Source organism: Cottoperca gobio, chromosome 15 (genome assembly GCF_900634415.1).
Source record: "Cottoperca gobio chromosome 15, fCotGob3.1, whole genome shotgun sequence".
Classification (NCBI taxonomy): domain Eukaryota; kingdom Metazoa; phylum Chordata; class Actinopteri; order Perciformes; family Bovichtidae; genus Cottoperca; species Cottoperca gobio.
In genome coordinates this window covers 16,649,844-16,672,342 of record NC_041369.1, presented here as the reverse complement: position 1 = coordinate 16,672,342, position 22,499 = coordinate 16,649,844, and the positions used below count along the sequence as shown (strand labels likewise).

General features: G+C 40.1%; 1 protein-coding gene across 2 annotated transcripts; it reads right to left on the bottom strand.

Annotated features, from left to right (window-relative positions):
* Window positions 1-523: 523 nt before the first annotated feature.
* On the bottom strand, window positions 524-21,831 carry insyn2ab (inhibitory synaptic factor 2Ab). 2 transcript variants are annotated; one of them, XR_003833550.1, is made up of 5 exons: window positions 21,792-21,831; window positions 13,708-14,866; window positions 10,142-10,213; window positions 1,363-1,821; window positions 524-1,202 (listed from the first exon to the last, which is right to left on the bottom strand). XR_003833550.1 is itself a non-coding variant. In XM_029450163.1 (4 exons), the coding sequence occupies exons 2-4, from the start codon at window positions 14,859-14,861 to the stop codon at window positions 1,638-1,640; spliced, it is 1,410 nt and encodes a 469-aa protein (XP_029306023.1). In that variant the 5' UTR covers window positions 14,862-14,866; window positions 21,792-21,831; the 3' UTR covers window positions 524-1,637. The 2 variants fall into 2 exon arrangements, 1 of the variants encoding a protein (XP_029306023.1); XM_029450163.1 differs by having other exon boundaries at window positions 524-1,821.
* Window positions 21,832-22,499: the final 668 nt, after the last annotated feature.

Below are 22,499 nucleotides of genomic sequence, written 5' to 3'. Positions count from 1 at the left end.
GTACCGTAATCTACATAAGAGCTGCTGTTATATAATCACTATAAGACGTCAGTAAATACCTGCTTTGTGACAGCGTTGCACGTTCAGTATCATTGCTACATCATCAGTGTTCGTTTTTTGTACTTAACCAAAGCTGGTGGCTACAAGTCTTCTCTGCTGTAAGATTGCTACCATACTCCATTAGCACTGTACTGTATATATATATATATATATATATATATATATATATAGCCCTTCTACTCTTGCAAGTTCAGTGCACGGTTGTTTGTGTGGGTCAGATGTTGTGTTCTGCAATTGTTTTTCTGCAAATAAAAAAAAGAAAAGAAAAGTTGTTACATTTTTCAAGATGGAACTTATAGTTGAATGGCAAGATAAATGAATATAACAAAGAAACACTTCAAGTGTTCGCCAACTGGGCATGAAACAGAAGTAGATTTGGATCAAGACTTCACATCATAGCTTTTACTCTGACCCGATAAGTGACTGAGAGGCAAGGCAAACTCTTAATGGACTCAAAGAGAAATGTCAAAATAGCCTTTACTTTTTGTTGGATATTTTTAAAAAACAAAACACTTTTTAAGATATCATAGAAAATATTCTGCCTTAGAAGTAGTCAAAACATTATATATGTTGTTAAAAATCATGACCTAACCCAGAACACTTCTGCATTTTCAACAATTGTACCTGCTTCAAGAGGAGGGGCCCAAACATATATGTTTTAAAATATCATTTCACAGTAAGCAGATATTCTAAAATATAGATTCTGAACATTATGTGTCAGTGTAGCCAACAGAAAAGGACAGGATGACTGAGGCAAAGTTGGCTGGCTAGTTGATTAGTTGCACAGTGAGCTAAATGGAGAGATAGATAGAAAGGCAGAGAGAGATAAAGGGACAGAGTTACAAAGAGAGGGAGGAGACAGGGGTTATTAACAAAGGCAGGCAGACGTTCAGTCGGGCAGACAAACTGAGCAGGGTGTTAACAGATAAGGAGGAAGAGGAGAGAATAGACGGGGTTATAAGTACAGCGCTGACACATTGCCATGTACTGTACTGTATTTCAGTCTTTTACGCATGTTCTTCTCAATAGTCAAATATTTGTGCTTTGCCGGCGGTGGGGCTGATGTCCATTCAAAGATTATAGCTTCACTTAAAAAAAGGCCCCTCCACATGGCGCCTCCTCTTGTGGCCAAGCAATATGCTCTAAGGGAATAAGACCAAAAGTGCATTGCATTGGAGAAGGCAATAAAAATACACACATATAAAGAGAGGGTTAGGGTTAAAGAGAGGTGCATTTACCCCAGTAGATAAATAACATCCATCTTTACACAGTTTAGAAACATACATGTATCCCAAAGCTCACCTAGTTTTTTTTTTGCAGGTGTTTGTCCATCCTCTTCAGCAACCTTGCCAGAAAAAGGTTTGACAGAATTTAAAATGTTTTTTTTTGTCTCTGCTGTGCCCCAGCTGACATAATGTGCAGTCTCAACTCAGCGACCCAAATGAACTGGTTTCTGTTGTTATCCATCCTCATATGTTGATTATTCCCTCTGAATATTCCCTCATCCATTTTTCCAGAACAACAAGGGTATGAATGTGCCCGACAGAAAGGCTGTTTCCAAAGCCTTTATGTTTTATTCAAAGGAACCAGAGTTTCCAACGAGCATGCTTTTTGGACTCTGTCTTGGACTTGCGTTTCGGGGTGGATGTGAACACTTCATTGGAGTAAGGCAGAGCGGGAAATTGTTGGCTATCCACGGGGCACAGTCTCTTAATCAGGGGCTGAAGCTTGTCCTCCTGCAGCTTGAAGTCCAGCTCGACACTGCAACACAAGCATAAGAGGCAGAATTTTAGAACACATACATTATTTAGTTCAGTATAGTACTTTAAAAACAAGGATTTGAATGTAGAAGTCTTGACTGACAGAAAAATCAGGAAGTCTTTAAAGTAAACGTTTTATCTTTTCGGTAGCTATAACATTTATGACTCAGTTTTTTGTTATATTAGTAATCCACTGATGTCCAGATGGAGGATGGGAGGGAGGCAAACAGTTCAAATGCACTCACAGACACCCTGACAGCACAGATCTCTTGTGGCATAGATCTACATTTCACAGACTCCTCCGAGTAATAGAGTTCCTTTGCATCATCTCTGTATCTATTATGCATGCAGTCAAAGGGCTTTTCCTGCACAGATTATATTTGTATAAAAAAAAAAGAGGCAGAATATGGGTTGCTCCTGACATCAGACTTTCACATCCGCTAGTGTAATCCCAGGCTGGTCATCGTCTGATTTTTTTCCGGCACCGTAGTTGAACTCTCTCTCCGATTAAATCTCCCAGGCCTGGGAGAAATGTGGGGCTTAATCCCGTCCAAATGAAACCATTGAGAGGCCAAGCAGATCCTGATTAACTGCCTGTATTCAAGCAAGGGATAAATGCATTATTATACACCATCTCCTTTCACTTTATTGCTATTGATTTGCAGTGCTCCGTTAATGTATTTATTCCTGGTGTATGCAATAAATATTTGAAAGCATCCAAGTGGGAACGAAAGAGAATGAATCATCTGCAGAGTGCCTGCGGACGTGACACTCCTCAACAAACCGTACCTGATGATAAAAATGTTCTGTTGCTTTTTTGGTTCTGGGCGTTTTTTTTATTTTTTTCATCCCTAACATTACTTAACCCAGTGCATTTTAAAAGCACAGTGAATACTACGGCTTAGAGCTTATTCCTGCCAAGTCTGGAGGATTAAAGGTGGAAGGGAGAACTGGAGCTGCCAAAAGAGATGACATCTGACATGTCAAGGTCAAACAAGGAGTCCTCTCCTTGTCTGCAGGCACACGCATACACGTTAAGGTACAAAGCGTTGCCTGATAGGGTAACAGCTTTGATGGGCAGTGTAATTAGTTTGCTGAAGGATGTGCTATACTCAAAGTGACATAATGAATGCTGGGAACTGTCCTCACCCTTAAGATGAGTGTCGGTTAAGAACAGAGCTCTAATACAGCCTTCAGGGGAGAAACTGGATGGAGGGCTGGATAGCCGTTTGGAAGGCTTGGACTACCAATGAATCAATATGCTGAATTAAATGAAGAGTCACAATACAGGAGCCTGCATGGGTTTGTGGATGCTTGAAACTCAATCATCATTATAAAATACAAAAAGAGATTTTTAAGCATGTTTTGTTGTATCACAACAAATCATCTTTTTGCCCAGTGCTTTGCTTCTACTTCATTTTCCTGTGTGCTTTTTCCTCTTTATACTTTAAATAAAAGCTAACACTGAATCCTTGACAATGAGGAAATCAGTTATTCGAGTAGACTGAAGTCCTTTATCTTGACAAAACTGCTGTGTCTTGCAGTACGTGATGCGATTGTTTTACATCTCTTATTCATATTTTCCATTATTTAATTTCCTTCCATGCTTTTATCTCTATTTGTATCTTTTGTTAAAACACGTTGGGTCTTTTGCAACTCCATGGTTAAAGAATGTTGACTTGACAGAAAGCAGAGCAGGATCTCAGCGGCACAGAATAGCCTCAGCAATTATTAAGCAATTAATCACTTGGCAGATCACTGCAATTACTGTACGCCGTGGACAAATGCCTCGGTGGGAAGCCAGAGGCGGCACTGTACGATGCGGGCGGCTCTGGGGAGCAGGTGCCGCAGCAAACAAAAGCCCTATATCTAAGATCATCTCTGTACACAAACAGATTGAAGCGGCTGGAGACAGGGAGGCTTTTCCAGGGCCTTTAGCAAAGCAGATTTATCATCTCTGGCTATGCAGTGTGAGTAGCTGTGATCAGTGGCGAGCCGTTTGTTTGTCTGTGGTCGTGGTGTGCTGAGCACCATTCAATGATTGTTGCTCCTGGGAGGGATTCTGCCGCTGTGATGTGTCTTTTTAGCACGGCATACTCTATTCATTCAGCGGTGTATACCTGCTGCTATTCTGTGTTCTTTCTGCTGCTGCCAACCTTTCAGCGTTAAGTCATTTTCCCCTCTCATAATATCCCCTTTGGCCATTCAAAGTTCAAACTCTCCACTTGACAAGATGAGTGGTGCAGGCCCAGTATAGTGTAACATCTTCAGAACTACATGACAGGGCAATAGTGGATTGAATCACGGGAGACTGACAGTTATTTTCTCCACTGACAGACAGGCAACAGTGGAAGCAGATACTTCCCACAGGTTATGCAAATCCGATGCTGAAATCCTTCCGCTGCCATGTACATCTGATATAAAAGCCATTGCCATCATCTTTTACATAGCGTTCTGCTTCACAGACGCACAAAGAAAAAAAAACAATCTCATTAATGAGAACAAAATCGGCAATCTTGACAATTGTTCACCAAAACAACCACAGCTCCTCCAGCTCAGCGTGGGATACAAGTGCTAATTAGCTGCTTGCGTCTCATCATGTTGCTTTGCAGTTGCTTTTCCCTGAACTTAACTGTGTTTCAAAGTCATTGTTAGTTCCAAATTGGAAATAACTACATCATATACTTTGATTCAAATGCCGGTTATTCAACACAGCATGAAAATAATAAAATCCTTTAATGCTTTGATCTGAGCGTGTTTGTAAAACTGGGCTGCAGGTTGACTCAGTGGTACACCACATATCATTTGCAACCGATGCTCTTGTAAATCTTGTTTGAACTACACAAGTAGTTACCAAGAGACTATGAGAAGCAGTAGGTGGATACAGTCTCCATCTTTGTTTGTTTTTGTACCGTAAATATTGATACTACCACAAATACTAATGAACAATGAATTTGGATAAAGAAATGAAAGCTTTCGAACAGCTATCGTCACAATGCGGTCTAACCAATTGTTATTCATTTAGATTCTTTAAGGTAAGTAGTTCAATTTTTGATGTTTTGAAAATGAAATGAAACATATACATCCCACTGAAAAAATGTATGGTTACAAGATGGTTTAAAATAATACAATGTAATCATCACAATTAAATAAATGGGAAAATTAACTTGAGCTGATTGGGAACAAATGTGCAAAAACAACTCAAACTATTCAAAATGAGATACGTGGAAGATTATAATGTAACATTTTAAGACATCCAAGCAGAGGGAAAACCACAGTCATATATTATGGTTATTTAAATCTATAAGTGGCTTCAGGGAACATCCTAGAGAACTGTCAAATGCTTTTGGTATTTCTCTTAATAAAAACCCAGTAATCCTACCACTTGGGAAAGTGCCAGAAGAGAACAAGAAAAAGATTTACTAGTAATAAGGGTAGAAATAATTGAACAAATTACAAGGAATTGGTTAACAGATGAGTATTAGTATTAAGTATTAACTCTAAATGGAAGGATCTTGTAAATTAAATATATTGTGAGAATTAGAAATCAAGTTCATATCTTTAAAGACAGAAGGGAAAATCTAGGAAGTTTACAAACAATACTTCTAATGATCCTCCTGTAACATGTGATAACCAAGATGATATGCTGCCCGGTTATTGTTTCTCTGTTGGTATAATGTATCATCAGACCTGAAGTTATCAGTTATAAGTCAACTATATCCCACAAGCTTCTATATATGTAATCAATTGTTTCTTTGATTATTATTTATTTTATTTAGTTATGTATATCTGTAACTACTTGATTTCTTTAAATGCATAACAAAAGTAAAACAATTAATAAAAATGAAATGCTTGGTCAATTATTGGGCATTTTGAATTCTCTGTTTTACACCTGTGACTGGCCTCTTCTTTATTGCTATGGCAGCAGAGGCTCATGGGTAATAGTATTTAGACCTGTTCTCATGTCAAAATGATGCACAAAACATGATTTCTCAGAAACAAATTTAAAATAATTTAATTAAAATAATTTAATTGGCATTTTTTTCTTTTGTAATATGTGTGAAGGGATCCTTTAAGGCAGGCGTGTCAAACATGCGGCCCTGGGGCCAAAACCAGCCCGCCAGAGGGTCCAATCCAGCCCGCGGGATGACTTTGCAAAGTGTAAAAATTAGTTGTTTTGATCATAAAGTAAAATACTGTTCCAGATACCTGTGACGAAAGGTTTTGTGCCTTTGTAGATACACTGTGATCTGTACGTTGTAATGCACATGTGTAAATCTTAAACTGAGGCATAATATTGTTGAAATTGCAACTTGTTCATAATGTTTTGTAAAAAGATCAAATTTGAACATTTTCAGAATGTACTTCTAAAACGAAGGGAAACACTTGGAGTTGTCGTTATTTATAGGTTACTTATTTTGCTATGATTTTACTGGTCCGGCCCACTTGTGCTGAATGTGACCCCTGAACTAAGATGAGTTTGACACCCCTGCTTTAAGGGATCCCTTTTTTTTTAAAACCTGATTTTAGTTATTCCCCTAATCTATCATCCATACATTCAGCCTTTCTCCTCCTCTCTTTTACTTGCCATATGTATGCCCTATTTGTTCCAGTGATGTATGATATACTGCAGTATACCGAGGGTGGGTGGAGACTGTCAGGAGGGAGCTGAAGTATTGATAAGACCTGCTGATACCTGAGCTCAACAACTGCTCCAGTCCTGAATTTATCGGACATACTGGAGATTCTGGACTAGTTTGTTTTAATTTGCCTCACTGTGCTCAGGCCTCCTCATCAAGGTGTCACAAAGAGTGGTTTGTCCAGCCTTGTGATTGTTACATCCCTGTTAGTAGTCTAATAGTATTAAAAGACAAGGATGCTGGTAATGAGGTGAGGTAGTTGCATATGACAATATAAAGTACATCTTAAATCAGGAGCAGAGAAAAACTATAAATACTAATAATAATGTTTTTATTTATTTTCTCTAAAAACATAATTCACTCTAGGAAGGTTTGTGCAGCTGAATATTAAGCAGCACTATTTGCAGAATTTAGGATATTTATGACAATTGCTTTGGCAGAGATTGAAAGCACTGAGATGGAGTACTACGCTGCTTGCCAACTAAGACTCTGCTTTATTCAACGACTTAAAAACCAATTGGGTGATCTGAAATACACAACATTTTATGATACCGAGCACAGATGAAATAATAATCTTCCACTTTATTAGTACTCCGCAGAGTGTGTCTTCAATGTGATTTTATTACCAAACATGCTTTGGTTTAGTGTCAACAGACTGAGGGGCAAGTCTTTGCCATCAGAAATAGTTGGGAGTTTGTTAATTAAGCCAAACTGCTCCACCGACATAGAGAGTTGGCACAGGATAAGATCAGTCAGGCGAAAAAAGAGAAACTCAGCTTTATGCTTTAGGACTTTTTCTTTGCTCCTCTACACAGTGGGCTTATTGCTTCAGTCATATAAATGATGTTGCTGTTACATTTGTAATGTGTTGCCTGCCTATTAGATGAAACCCAAATGCATTACAATGCCTCAGACAATATGAACCACATGACACAGATATATATATATATATATATACCCATAGTTATAAATATTCTTACATACCCACTGTGCTCAAACTCCCAGATTGAAAGCCTCACATACTTACAATAATGGCTAAATCCATGAAAACAAATCAAAGAAAAGGCCCTGTGTGATCAATAGGGACACAAATAGACACACTGCAGTATTCTGGCTGTAACACGAGAGAGCACCTACAGTACTGCACATAAACAAAGACATGTAAGAGAATGAACACAGGATAAGATATATAAAGAAATGTATACTTTGTTTCTGTTGCAGTGCACATCTTGATTAAGCCTCTGTAGGCTTTGTCACACGATCTGTGATCTTTGCATGATTCATGGAAAATATGACGATGTATAAATTACATATATATATATATATATATATATATATATATATATATATATATATATATATATATATATATATATATTTCAGAGATTGTTATCATCTGCTGTCAGAATGATCATACAATTTGTCTGGAAGGAATGGGTCATTCACTAAGCATTGCTTTGTTCACTTCAACATCTTTAGAAGTGATGTGAACAGCTGGGTGTAGGAGTAGGTTGAAGGTGAACAGCTCCGTTCTATTTAGGTGAACTCCATCTGTTTCAAAAACATAATTTAGTCCCACAAGAGTCTTGACAGATAGGTAGGCAGGCAAGACTTGAAGGATCTTTTTATTTAGGTCAGTCACCAGGTCGTCAGGAAAGCAACATGACTCACAATGCTTCCTTCCTGATACCTGTCATTGTCTCTTACAGCAGATCAGATTCAGGTCCAATACTCTCTGCTATTGTTTTGCTAAGGAGTGTCGAGTCAGATTTTCAGCTCTTATTCTTTCATGATGACTCAGGCTGATTCAGTAGAGGCTTACATCTGCATTTCAGTTTTCATGACTGCAGTCCACAGCTGCACTCTGAGTTGCACTGGCGAGAGTGTCTGTAGCACCCTGACTGTTTTTGAAGGAAGAAAGCCTTTTGTTTCTATTTTTGCTTCTACCTAGAGCAACATTAGACCAAAGCGTCTGTTTTGAGGCACCAGGAGCAGAACATAAAATATTGTTTAGTCATGCTTCTTAGGCAAGCCAGCGGCCCATGTCTGGGTCAGATTGGGTGTTCACAGCCAGTAGGTGTTGATTACTGTGCGGACCAGATCCAATGTGAGGCACATTGTGAAGTTGAGTTTGTCCAATGTTTGCGTTCATCATTTGATCATTAACATAATCAAGACGCTTAAAGTCAGAAGTCTAAGACAAAATAATAACATCATTTTTTTTATTAGACGGCCCACAAAACTAGAAAATATTACTACAGTTGTAATCTGAACAGAGGTGCACTGACAGAAGTAAAGAATGGTTTGACATGAATTAAGATGTTGGAAAACGTCTTGCGAGTGCAAAGCACATGACTTAGATGGGAGGCGGTCAAGGAGACATGACAGTCATGGAGATGGACGAGAGAATACATTTAATTATAGATGGGTTTTATAGTGCCGAGTGCAACAGAAGAGGAATTTTAATGAGACCCTGCAGAAGCTTTTGGAGTGTGACAACTTTCCTTTTTATATCACATACATTTATTTCTTATTTTTTAGCTGATGTCAGCAACATGTTTAAATTCAAAATTCATTCCGATTTTTTACTTTTTTACTTCTGTGTAGAAAAGCACACTATACATAACATGACTCGTCATGCGACACTTGTATGAGAACAAATCTGTGAGGCCAAATCATTTCTCATCCCCCTGCATCTGATATGAAATAGAGATTCTGCCTTTAAGGTCGAATAAGGTGTTACAACACAATCTGGGTCAGTTTGAAACAATGCTCTCGTCACGGGAGAACTGAGAGGCGGCATCTTGTTTTCCAAAATGCTAGACAAAGCAAAAACCCTGCAAAACATTTCCAGGACCAGGCAGTTTTCCTCTTCTTTGCAAGAAATGTCCACCGGTATGTATCCAAATGAGTTCAGAATATCCAAGGTGTTGTACATATCTGAAATTCATCCCAATAAATCCAAATGGACAGCAGAGTAAGACCTTATTGAACAAGGTCACAAGTGGGTTCAGCAGTAAAGGCTTTAAGTGGGATTTCCCACCTGCTTCTAAACAATTTTCAACACATCAGAACACACACACCACATGAAACCGCTGTGTATTTTTGACAGAATAAAATGTGTTTTTTTTAATCCAGAGAGTTAATTCAGGCTTCGTTTCTAAAAAGTAAATTGACATTTTAATGGGACGTGATAAAATTCTAGTTAAATCCTCATAAACTCTGTAACAGGGCCAACTGTATTTCCTATCCTGTCTAATTCATTTCCCACTGCTGTGTATGATTACTTATGTACTTATTCACACATATTTCCCAGAGAACCTTGCAAATGATATTGGAGGTATTATCTATTCCATCATCTATTGTGGAAAACTATGCTATAGTGCAGTACAGTAGCTACACATTTACTTCTTTAGGGTATTCGTCCTATATCACTAGTGCTTATTTTATCACTTATTGTTACACCCAAAACATTTCATCTTCATTTTATTCAACATTTGTATCTGTCTTGCCTTAGTCAGATCATACACTACATCTCCCTTTACATTTTCTGAACAGAAAAGCATCACTGCACCAAACACCTTCTTGTAAGCATCCCCCTTTCACACTGAACCAAATAATCATTCAGAAAACAGCATTTAATGCAGCGTTAATGACACACTGGCAGTGAAAAGGGCCCACCTGTAAATGATGCATGCGCTGTTTCGACAAGTGTCACAATTTGCTGTGTCTTGTCCTGTTCGGTAGGTGAGCCTGTAAACAGAGAGATGAAAAGATATATGTGATCTCCAGTAACAGGCTTTAGCTTCCATATTTCAACACCTGTGGCCATCAGGCATCAGTCAAAATGTGTTCAGCTTGGTTTTTTTTAACCCAGTGTTGTTTATTCCTCACAGTTGAAAAGGCAGCAGGGGCTCCGATCCTGCAGTTCTCTCAGATTTAGCTAATCAAGTGTGTAGACTTACTGATTTTACATAACAGGATTACCTCGCAGTGCCACAACATAGTTCTACAATCTGTTCTATGCAACTATTCTATAAGAAGTAAGAAGCAACTAAATGCTGTATGAATCATTTGTAATGAAAAATCAGTACCTTTACATTCTGCGCTATACTGTATATGTATTTTATTTTCATCCAGCTTCATTTGCTATAGACATAATAAACATTCAAAAAAAGCAATAAGGAAGACAAATTGTACCTGCTCTGTTTATGGCACAGGTACGCAGCCCTAAGGGGATATTGTATTTACTGTATAAGACTTTTAATTTGTTATGTTGAAAGACCTCCACAAAGGAACAACATAAGCCATCTCTCGGGACACGACAGAGGCTTATGCATACACTTGTCAAAAATGTCGATTAAATATACAATGGCTTTGTGGTGACAGTCCTTGTCTTTCACATCTCCCGTTTTTATTCATATTTCCTCATTTATGATTACCATGCAGGTCTGCGTATTGTTATTTGTGCTATAAATCACCGCATGCAATGGCAGGCTGCAGTGGTCTGGGGAGGATACGAGGGGCTGTGCTAGAGCTGCACATGTTCTGTAATTGCTTGCTGTCACAGCAGCCCTTCACCCTGTTGGATGACATGTGGAGGTGTTGGACCTCAACTGTTCATCCAGACATGAGAGGTGACCTCATTGGGGGGGGGGGGGGGGGGACAGAACAGCATGTGGATTGAAAAAGCTGATGGAAGCTCAAGGTCAACAAGTTCATCCATCCTGCCCTGTTCCCAAATGATGTGTCTCTGAACAGCTGTGAGCAAGGACAGTAACTCACTGTGCAGACAAGGTGCACACTAGTGCTGCTGCTGCCTGGCCTTTCATGTACAGCCTTGTAATTTAAAGAGCTTCGCTCTAATAATCAAAGCGCATTAACCTAAATTCATAATCACTGTGTGTACTCAGCACAAAACAACCAGACACTTCCTTTTCCCACTCAGGGTAAAATGCCCATGACCCAATATAGTGCCACTGTATTAAAAAGCACAGAATGTCACAGAGGATGAATTCATAGAAAAAATAACTGCACCTCTGAAAGTCGTTCTCTAAGCTTTACTGGTTTGTTGGCACAGATTCACTGCTGTGTTGTTTGCCCACGTCAGCTGTCCTGGGATATGTCCTGCCCTCGTCATTCTAGTTTTACTGTCCATACCCCCTGCATATGTTCCCGCTGCTCTGCCTGCCGGCACACTGCATAATATCTTGTTATCTTGTTTTTATTGATAACCTCTGAGCAAAAACTCAGCAGGCCGTATCGTCTCATGTGGCATGCTATGCTTTAAAAATGGGGAAAATACTGTATGACATGTTTTGTATATAGTATACAGACACAGCAGACATTTTGTGTGTAACATTTACTGACTAGGACGCAGCATCGTGACTAACATGGCATAATTGTGTATGTATGACATTATTATGGCAATTGTATCAAAACAGTATAACCATGCGTGCATTACACAAATCAAAACAATATTATATAATATTCTGTGTGTAACTAAAATGTCTGTCTTACAACCACATCAAGATAAAAAACCTTGAACACTTCAGTTTGCATAAATGCATAAAAAGCATATTTTGTTAAGCATCATGTGTAATTGAATAAGAAACTAGAACAACTGTCATCAGTGCCTAACATCAAGCTTTATCATGTGTCACTGAACCACTTCCACTTTTTGGGAAACCTGAAGAGATGTGAAAGAGATGACAAGCACATGAAATGTTTATTGTTCCTTTGTGCAAGTAGTTATTGATGAGTATTCATTGCTCGTGACTTCATTAAACTAAAGGAGATGTGAAACAGATGACAATCACTTTGAGTTCCGGGAAATATTTGTATTTTTTTAATTGTCTCACAGGACACACATGGGACAGTAAGTAAAATTCCCAAAAATGGAGAAGTGGGATATTTTGTAATAATGTTATTTCCAATTCCAAAGAATTTCTCCTTTGTATAAAATGCCTTTTTACAAGAATTGTGCCTATACCCTTGCTGGACCAATAGATTACGTTATCCTTTTTGCCACTGCATATATGTTAGTGGCTTAAAAATCACTGTACAGCATTTATTCCCCATGAGAACAGGGAGGCTATTAATTGGATTTATCTCAAAGTGTGGCTTTAAAAAAAAAAGGCTATCTGACTGTCCAGCCATGCAAAAGAAGAGTATTTGGGAATGTATTGTGGAAGGCAGGCTTTGTTTTCTGTAACTGCACCTCTGTAATGACGATGCAGGAACACAACACAGTGAAGGCTCTATAGCAGGCACAGTTTTGTGGAGATGAAAGGCAAAAGCGTTATGAGGCTGCACTAATTGAGCTTTTACAACCAAGTTCCACAGAGCCACACTGGGGTGCCTTGTACTTCACTGCATGTGGATAAGACTTAAATACAATTTGTTTTGTGTTGCTATGGCTTTTAGAGATGGAGTACATTGATTCCTGTAGTTGCACTGCTCTGGGAGTCTGACGTTATGAAGCTTGTTAATCCATTTTCTTCCTTTACAGGTACGTCTCGAATGAAATATGTAACATAAATAATTATTGGGGGCACACTTGCTCAGAGATACAGCATTAACATGCATTTTGGTGTATATTTGAAATGCCCCAATGGACCTTGATGGTTGATCATCACACCACGAGTAGGATGTTTCGGGCCATGCTAGCGGTATGGTTTGGTGATCCTCTAAGTTTTCCTCTAGCGCCACCAGCAGGTCATAGTTTTCACTTAATATGTACTTGATGGATTGGCACCTCACAGAGCTGCTGGCCTGGATGTAGATTCTTTGTTTTATTAAATGATAATTCCTGTTGTTAGTATAATTGTTTGTAGTTAAGGCCATAATTGCCATTGTTCATAATAACTTTGCACTTGTAAAGTTAATTGCTGAAATCTGAGAAAACAGTAATATCGCTTTAAAAAAGAAAAAGAGACACCAGCAGTCAGACAAACCTTTATAGGTGAATTGATCTTTAAAGAAAGCAAAGACAAACTGTAAAGTCATTACTAAAATGTATTGTGATTGTAAACATCAAGGATCAAATTTGACCTATCATAGACCTCCTTACTTTGGTGAGTTCAATATTATCATAACACATAGAGAGTATGGCCAAAGCTACGAGAATCAAGACTTAAGTCTTTTACACACAAAGGGCGCGACGAATCAATGAATACAAATGATGTCTCTTTTTTGCATTTTGTTTGAAAGTATTCATGACAAAAAGTAAAGCTTACTGTACTTACCCTCCTCTTTGTGCTTCACCTTTCTCCAGCTCTTGAATAACTCCGAGTAGGACCTTGATGGTCTCCTGGCTCGAACTGATGAGGCTCTCCATGGCCTGCAGCTGCGCTTTGATATCCTTGTCTCCAGATGAGGGCATTATCTGCTGGCTGCTCCCCATGCCTGGGGCTCCTGTGTCTCTTGGAGGAAAGCCCTCGTCCCCCCCAACTGTTTGCTGGAGTTTAGAGGACGCTGACGCATGCCTGGTCCGACACTGCCCTTGTGACTGCACAGAACATTTGGCACTGTGAGGAAGCGTCTGTGACTGCTGTTCGTTAAGCTCTGTACCCTTTTTCCGTTTACAGCTCACAGACGGGCTTCCTAAAGACTCCACCTGTGTCATAGAGTTCCACACAACAGGGCCTGTGCCCTTTGACTTGTCCTGTGAAAACTCTGAGTAAGCCAACTGGCGCTTTGCGGAAGTGCCAGCGTCCACGTCTTCTTTGGGTAATCCTTTGTGTTTGGTCCTTGTCCCACAAACCTGGTACTCTGTTTCTCTTTTGGAAGGAGGGCTAGTCTGATGGCACTCTTCCAAGAAATGTGAAGAGTCTGGACGAGAGGGCCCGTCCACACAGTTGGCCCTGGCAAGCAAATCCTCTATGTCACTACTGTCATCAGTGTGGTGAAGCAATGCTTTTGTCTGCCCCACAATCTTGGAGGACTCCCCAATAGGCTGTCCATCCTCTCCTCCGGTCTTTATATCACTCAAAAAACCATTGTTTTGTCCTTTATAATCTTCCACCAAAGCAGTATGTTTAAATGTATGTCCCTTTTTCCTCTCAAAAGGGAAAGTCTTGTATCTCTTAGTGAGGTCCGGCGAGGTCTGGACACCAGTACTCTTGGTCACATTTGGAATAGAGCGTCTGGCAGGCATGGTCATGTACTTTCTGTGTGTCACTTTGCAGGAAATGGATCTTGAGCGCTTTCCCCGATACTCATTCTGAGCATCACAGATATCCTTAAAACGCACTTGTAAGGCTTTGTTTCTTTTCTTCACCTGCGGCTTGCCGGATTCTGGTCCAGACTGTGCATCAAGGCTGTGTGATGGGTCTGTCTCGGAATCTGAATCATCTGAATTTGAGACAACAATGTATTTGGTGTCCTCTTTGCTCACCATATTTCCTGAAAGAGGTCAAATAGAAGAAGAAAAATCAGTGTATGTGTTATCCTATCCATCTAGTCAGTGGGAAGGAGGTAAGTAAGATACTGTGACAAATTATTATTTTATCCTCTGGGACCATAACTTTAAATCCTGGTAACACATTATAGACCTTTATTAAACACACAATCTGTGATCCAAAATCTTAATTGAAGTTCCAAAATGTATAACACAGTATTTAACATTACACATGGTGAAATGCGCCAAATGACAAAGATATTTCATCGCCAATCAAAGTTATAGTTATAAATAATTGCTTTTCCCCATTCTCTACTCCCATTTCAAATAACTTTTTTAATGACATCCTCAGTGTTACGTAACATAGGAACATGGGAGTCAATGCAACTAGCCTATAGTTGTATGTTGCAAAGCCTAACATCATTTTAAGATCAATAATTGGATGTTTCTTGTGGAGTGAGGGGTTGGGGGGGCTTTTCACTTCTCAATTAATACCTTGTCCAGCCCCCCCCCACACACACTTTTTTTGTTAGCCATTCTGCTGCACAGCTCATTGATAACTCTGTCACTGCACTGGCTGCACTGGCTCCCAGTCTCACTCAGGATTGATTATAAAAATCTCCCTTTACACCCATCAGTGCATTCACGGAAATGCTCCATCCTACCTCAGAGAACTGCTCGCCCCACAAACCTCGATAAGAAACCTCCGTTCTGTAAAGGCTAACCTCCTCCTTTCCCCCCCAGGACCAAGCTCAAAACCATGGGAGGATCGCGCCTTCTGCTCTGCCGCTCCCAGACTGTGGAACGCTCTCCCTGAACATCTGAGGACGCCACAGACTGTGGAACGCTCTCCCTGAACATCTGAGGACGCCACAGACTGTGGAACGCTCTCCCTGAACATCTGAGGACGCCACAGACTGTGGATGCTTTTAAAACAGGCCTAAAAACGCATCTTTGCTGGACTTTAACCATTTTAAAGTGTTGTCTTGTCTGTCTATCAAATGTATATTTTGCTGATCGTTTTTACTCTGTAGCACTTTGAGTTTAGTTTACGCAAATGAAAAGTGCGCTTATAAATAAAATGTATTATTATTGTCAACACTTGCAACTGCTAGTTATGTACAGTACTTTTCTCATAAGCAAGCATGCCTGCCAAAAGTCTGATAGTATGCTTCAGCACACCTTTTTGGAATACACCTTTTTTTGGAATAATAATGTGTTCACGCTACTTGCTCCTGCTGCCACCATTCAGAAACTCTGCTCATTGACTTATGCCAGTTGTCAGCCTCATTACACGCCTTGAGCTTGAAGCACAGTTTTGCCGTTAACTTGGGGTGTCATCGCTGTCGAGATGCCAGATCGCTGATTTAAGCATTTGCAGATTATCCTAACATATAGTAGCATATTTAATGTGATTCCATGTTGTTAAGGAGATGTTTGTGTGCTTGACAATATCATTAAACTACCTGACTGGCAGAGCTGCTGGCTGTTACTGCTCTCCCGTAGGTGTGCATGTGAATGCTAACTTTGAATAGCAGACCTTTTCTCCTTTTGGCTTGTGTTTTACAAATACATTATGACTCATTTATGTTATTGACTTATGTAGCGGTGATATATAAACATTCATGTTTCAGCGTTAAGTGATTTGAGCTCAGATTTATGGCTGATTTCACTTCCTTTTTGGGACTGGAGTGCCACCGTGTACATGGGCTTCAGTGATTTAAACACACTGCAGCCTTGCACACAGCCCATTCTCTTGGCTTTCTGGGAAACTCTTTTGTTGCACCTACCGTAGCGGAGTCATATTTACATTTTATCCTCACAGATCTTATTGAGCTATACATTAGGGAAACATTCAAACAGAAATAAATGGGTGTCTGTGACAGCTCGCTTTACACTTCTTCATATCATAATTACATCTAAACTGCTGAGCTCCTGTTCTGTGCTCTGCACTGGTACGCTCAGCCGCAATCATTGCCAATCTCAAACTTCCTGTACATCCACCCACTTATGGTCATCTCCTTATCAATGCAACATAACATTTCATAAGACATATATTTTGTTGCATTTTTCTGCATTTAGATTGCGGGATGATTTGTTCCCTACATGGTTGGAGGTGTTTTGTTAAGGAATTGCTGTGGGGTTGGTGGGTAGGAGGTGTTTAGTGTAAAATATATCCCCCTTGTTGGTCTGAGGTCCCTGGCAGAGGAAATGACCTACACAGCAGCTGTGGCCCTTACATGCAAGACTCTAGCACCTGTATCCACCTTTAGGCTAAACTCCATAGGGGGAAATGTATTATGTTCATGACTTCATTAATGACTTGAAATGACTTGGACATATTTGTAAACGAGAAACAGTTTTCACTTTAGAGTAGGAGTGTTAAAGTCTCCAAAAAGTGTGAAGCATATTTTCTGCTTTAGTGCTTTAGCCCATGCTTTATAAAACTAGAAATTGAAATAAGTGCTTTGAAGTGGTGAAACCCTAGTTATTTATGATCAGTAAATTATTAAAATGATAACTTCTTGTGTTTGTAAATGAAGCATCATGATGAGCTGGAATCGATGTGCTCCATTTAAAAGATGTATCTCATTTAACGACTGTCATACAGTACTCCTATAATCAATAACTACTTTCTTATGTTTAATTCAGCATTTACCAAATAGTTTCAATCACTTGTAATGTCATTGTTACAAAGTTTTGCCTTTATTTTTTCACATGTTTCAAATGGCATAGCTTGATTTATATTGATTATGTAATAAATCACAAGCTGTTTTGATCAAACAAAGAGGCTGCAAATTACTTTCGTAATACACAATAGAGCGTGCTGCTGAAGTCACTGCCCATGGAGAGTTTCAAATTAAGGTCCATATGATCAAATGAGAAATATTGCATTTTCTGTCTCATCCGTGATGAAACACATTTCTCAGCTTGAGCATGAAATATATCAAGCAGCACAAGGAAAGGAAATGATGTCTGATATGGTTGAAACGAAACATCAGAAGAAGCTGGTTAATCATTTTCATATGACAAGACAACCATGCAATAAATAAACTCCAATGAATCATTTATTACCACACAAAAGCAAGTTATTCATGATTTTGCAGCTTTTCTGAAAGTAATCATGTTTTATCATTGGGAGACATTGTAAATCCATCAATGTAATTGTTCCGGTTGGGAAATTCATACTGACGAGACATTTCCTTACCGTCAGTTTCACAACTCCCATGAAATTAGTGAAAGGAAAAGCACGAGTAGATAAGATTAATGTTAATTTATGGCATCTGATCTACATCTGCAGTATGTGTCGCGTTGCAGTGACGTAATGACTAAATGTGTAAAAGTTCTCCAAAAAGAACGAGTAACTCTGTGTCGTATGAAAAGAATACACACTTTTTAATAATGGACATGTGACTTTTTTATGTCTACATGCATATAGGGCACTTTTATGTGTGTGTGTGTGTGTGTGTGTGTGTGTGTGTGTGTGTGTGTGCATCGCTGTCACCTTTCAAAGAGAGGCCTCAGCCAGCATTGCCAGAGCGTGTGTACAAACACAGACACACACACACACACACACACACACACACATACACACATACACACAGACACACACACACACACACACACACACACACACACACACACACAGACACACACACACACACACACACACACACACACACACACACGCACACACACACACACACACACACACACAGCAGACTGATAATAAAAAGCATGAGGTTGTATTTCTTGGGTGTCCTGCCACGTGTTTAACCTTGCAGACTGTCCACTGTAACCTAACCCTCAGCTCAAACTGTTGATGAAATGGAAAATATTTAGAGCCAACTATGTTTCATCTTGCTTCCTATTAATGCTGGGGGAATGAAATAAAAAAAACCCAGCATGCCAACAACTTCTAGTGTCACTTCAGTCACTGCAATGCATTCAGTGCCAGATGAGAAAAAAAACAAGCAAGTAGCTCAATCTCATTATAAACGAACAATATGGTATGCTGTGTCACACATTTACCCACAGTTGTTTTGCAATTTTGAGCAGCTGAATTTTATCGGGGGTGATATTTGTTCTGAAACATAGCTTAGTATGAACTTTGATTTTAGCATAAGTTGTTGCACGGATAAAAAGGAATTTGTTCGAGGCTGATTCACATGGGATCATACTATTTCACAGTCACATATACCAATCTCACACCATTGAAAAGGTAATCACATCTGCAGGAAGTCTCCTCTAAGCGCATACAATTTCTTATGCAGTCATGTAAGGCATGTAAAGCAGCTAAATACTAATTCACACAAAGGGAATCAAGAAAAGCTCTTCAATGAGTTATTATTGTTGGAAGTCAGATACACACAGACTGAGTAGGGAGACGCGACACATACATATATACAGATGATTGAGCGAGAATCTCCTTTGGCTCGTCGTCTTCTTTCTCCTCTTCCTCCTCCTCTTCTCAAAGCATGCTATATCTCTGCTAATGACCTGAGGTCCTTCCCTGATTTGGCCTCAGCTATCAAAAGGATTATGAATAATGCATTGACTCTAAAATTGCAAAAGTAATCCTCTGAAATCTCCTTATGTACCCTGGCAGACCACGCTGTCTGTTCCAATTGCCCTTCAGTTCTTCATGCTAAAATACTGCATGTATGAGAAAAAAACACCTTTCACTACTGTTTCATGATTGATTTATTATGACCACAATGTTTCAGAAACGTGGTTGTTTGTAAAGAATGTTAATAGGGAGGTTGGATCCATTTTCCATGCAATAGCAGGTCTACAACACTGCTGACTCATGATTTATGCCCCATCGCAGAGCAGAGAGAAAGAGGCGGCTTTGCTTAGATCGCCTTACATCCCTGACAGCCCGCATCAATGCAATAATTACTGAAGTGCATCTGTAGGATGATTTACATAGCATAACACTGTCTAGCCACTCTCATTAATGGTTACGTAATGTTATTATAGTGGCCTCAAACATACCTCCACTGCACCATCAATACAAACTGAGTGCATCAGGAACAAGGGGTGTTCCTCAATGCTTCAGCTCATCATTTTAGTGCTATGTGCGAACACAAGTGTGTATCACAATGTCAATGCTTCACTCTTCATTACAACGCCGGTTGATGCTGTGCTCATCATGCATTCCACTGTATGCATTGTTGCTGTGCAATGTATCCATTTTGTACGAGGATTTTTTTTTTTGCTCATTATTTGCATAAATTACAGAGCGTGACATTGCACCAACTAAGCACAACGAGATATCGCTACCTTTGTCCAATCCATAAGGTTTGCGTGCGTGCGCAGTCATATGCATTCCTATAGTGATGTGCAATTGTACATTATAGGTTCCGGCCCCTACACCCTCCGCGTTGCAGTAATCTTTTTCCCAGCACACCATCACGCTCTTCTTCCAGCAACAATGTAAGCCCCTTTAGTCCCAGATTTGTATACTGTCTTTTGTTCAATTTTTGAAAACAACCCTCGGCAGCTTTTTTGAGATCTCCACAGTCATGCACACACACTAAGACACACACACACACACACACACACACACACACACACACACACACACACACACACACACACACACACACCATCATATTCCAGCAGTCGTCCAGAGCTATCTGTAGCTATCCGGGCCGCCGGCTACACCTGTGAAAGTTTTCTTTATGACACTGGCTTAAAAGATTTATCACTGAGCAGCACTTTCTGGTATGAGGAATAGCGGGAGGGTTTAAAAGGGTCCTATCCCTCTATCTCCTGCATGAGAGCACTGGCTGTGAAATGGATCCCTGGGAAGAGTAAGTTAGGAGAGGCTGATATGCAGAAGGGCATTTTTAGTTTTCTTTGGAAATCACTTGCTTTCCTGCTCGTGTGGGTCTCACTCTCGTTTAAAAGGATGGAGAAGACAGTCTCTGCCTCTATCACTTCAGAGCTTACATCGGCAGTGCATCACCCTGATGAGTTCATTGATTAATAATAATAAGGTTGGGGTTTGAGCATACATGTGTACTCAGGTCGATGTGATGATTGACTCGGGTGTAATGTAGAAGATGAGAAGTGAAAAAGATCTCGAGGTAGACATGCTTCAGTGTAAGCTTAAAGCTGTACCCCGTCTTCGTTTCCTGTAAATTCAGGTAGTCAAGGAATGGCATGTAGAAAATACGGGGACAGAGACAAAGAGATAGGGGGGGGGGGGGGGGGGCAATATAAGTGCAGCTCTGTATGTGATGCGGTACCCAAGAGCTTCGTACATCACACATGTCATTAGTCATGATAAGTCTGAATCCAGCTTTCGTCAAATTCAGCCTTGAGGGGCGCATCACTCATCGCATACAAATGTGTCATATAGTCTACGCCACTTATATAGGTGTTTTCCAATAAATGATCATCATTCTGGCAGTGTATTAAAGCACAATATACAATAGTGTATTAATGAGCATGTATCAATATTCTACACTGTAAAGCCCAGAGAATTCACAAGTACAGCAATCTCGATAATCAGTCACTGCATCATCAGATAAATACTGCACGTCTGTCAAAGGCTGCAAAGACACGCATTATAAGATGTATATAAATCAAATGACATCATCATTCATCTTAATTTTCAATTGAAAAAAAAAAAAAAAACCTTGACATGTTCTCCTGATTAGTCATTAAATCTTTCAACGCTTGGATGCAGAAATGCTCCCTCCCTCATTTATTCAGATCTAATGTATATAGGGATCGTACACATGCATGCATCACTAACAAAGTCTTTAACAGTATTTTATCATAATCCGTGCATGCTTCTGAAATCCACTTTAATTTAAACAAGATTTTTAAAGGCAGACCAGATGAATCCCCCACTCTTTTTTTTGCAGTACCTGTGAATATTCGTGCAACTCCAAAAAAAGGAAGCAGAACTCTTACCTTGAGAAACAGATCAGAGGTGCAAAGGACAAGAAAGCACAGATCCCCTGTAGAGCCAGTGTTCATCCATGTATTCAGTGGGTGCCGGGGTGCCGTCCAGCCACCGGAGCAGCTCTCACGGGCTGCGGGAGGACACAGAGAGAGGCAGCCGGCGCAGTGACAGCTGGAGTAGTTGTGGCACATCCGGCAAAGATTGAGGTTATCGTGATGAGAGAAGGAAAAAGCAGAAAAGACATTGCCTCAAAACCTCATCGGGTCCTCACTGATATCCCCCTGCTGCCTTCTAATCTGCTCTCTTCTCCTTTATACACCTCATTCAAGCATCACTGACACTCATTCGCTCTTGTCCCTGCACTCACCGGGAATAGGCACTCACACACGCAGCGGAGATCTCCATCTCGCTGTGCTGCTGCTGTTGCTGCAATCCCTGTGCATTCGTGATTGAGTGTATGTGTGTATGTGTGTGTTAGAAAGGCAGGGAGAGGGTGGGCTGGTGGGTGGATGGGTGGGTGGATATGGCAAAGGGAGGCAGGAGGAGGATGAGGAGGAGGAGGAGGAGGAGGAAAAGGAGGAGGAGTGAGGGGTAGTAGGCTATGCAAGCTGCTGGGGAAAGTCCAGAGTCGCTGAGCTGCATCATCGGTGAAGACCCCCTTAACTTGTCCTCCACAGGCTGGCTCCGGTGACACCGAGCTGTTATATAATCTGAAG

Coding starts and splice junctions, on each gene's coding strand:
- insyn2ab (XM_029450163.1), bottom strand. CDS start 14,861: ATGGTGAGCAAAGAGGACACCAAATACATTGTTGTCTCAAATTCAGAT. Junction 10,214..13,707: donor GGTGAAGCACAAAGAGGAGG/GTAAGTACAGTA, acceptor CTCTGTTTACAG/GCTCACCTACCGAACAGGAC. Junction 1,822..10,141: donor AGCGCATGCATCATTTACAG/GTGGGCCCTTTT, acceptor CTTGTGTTGCAG/TGTCGAGCTGGACTTCAAGC.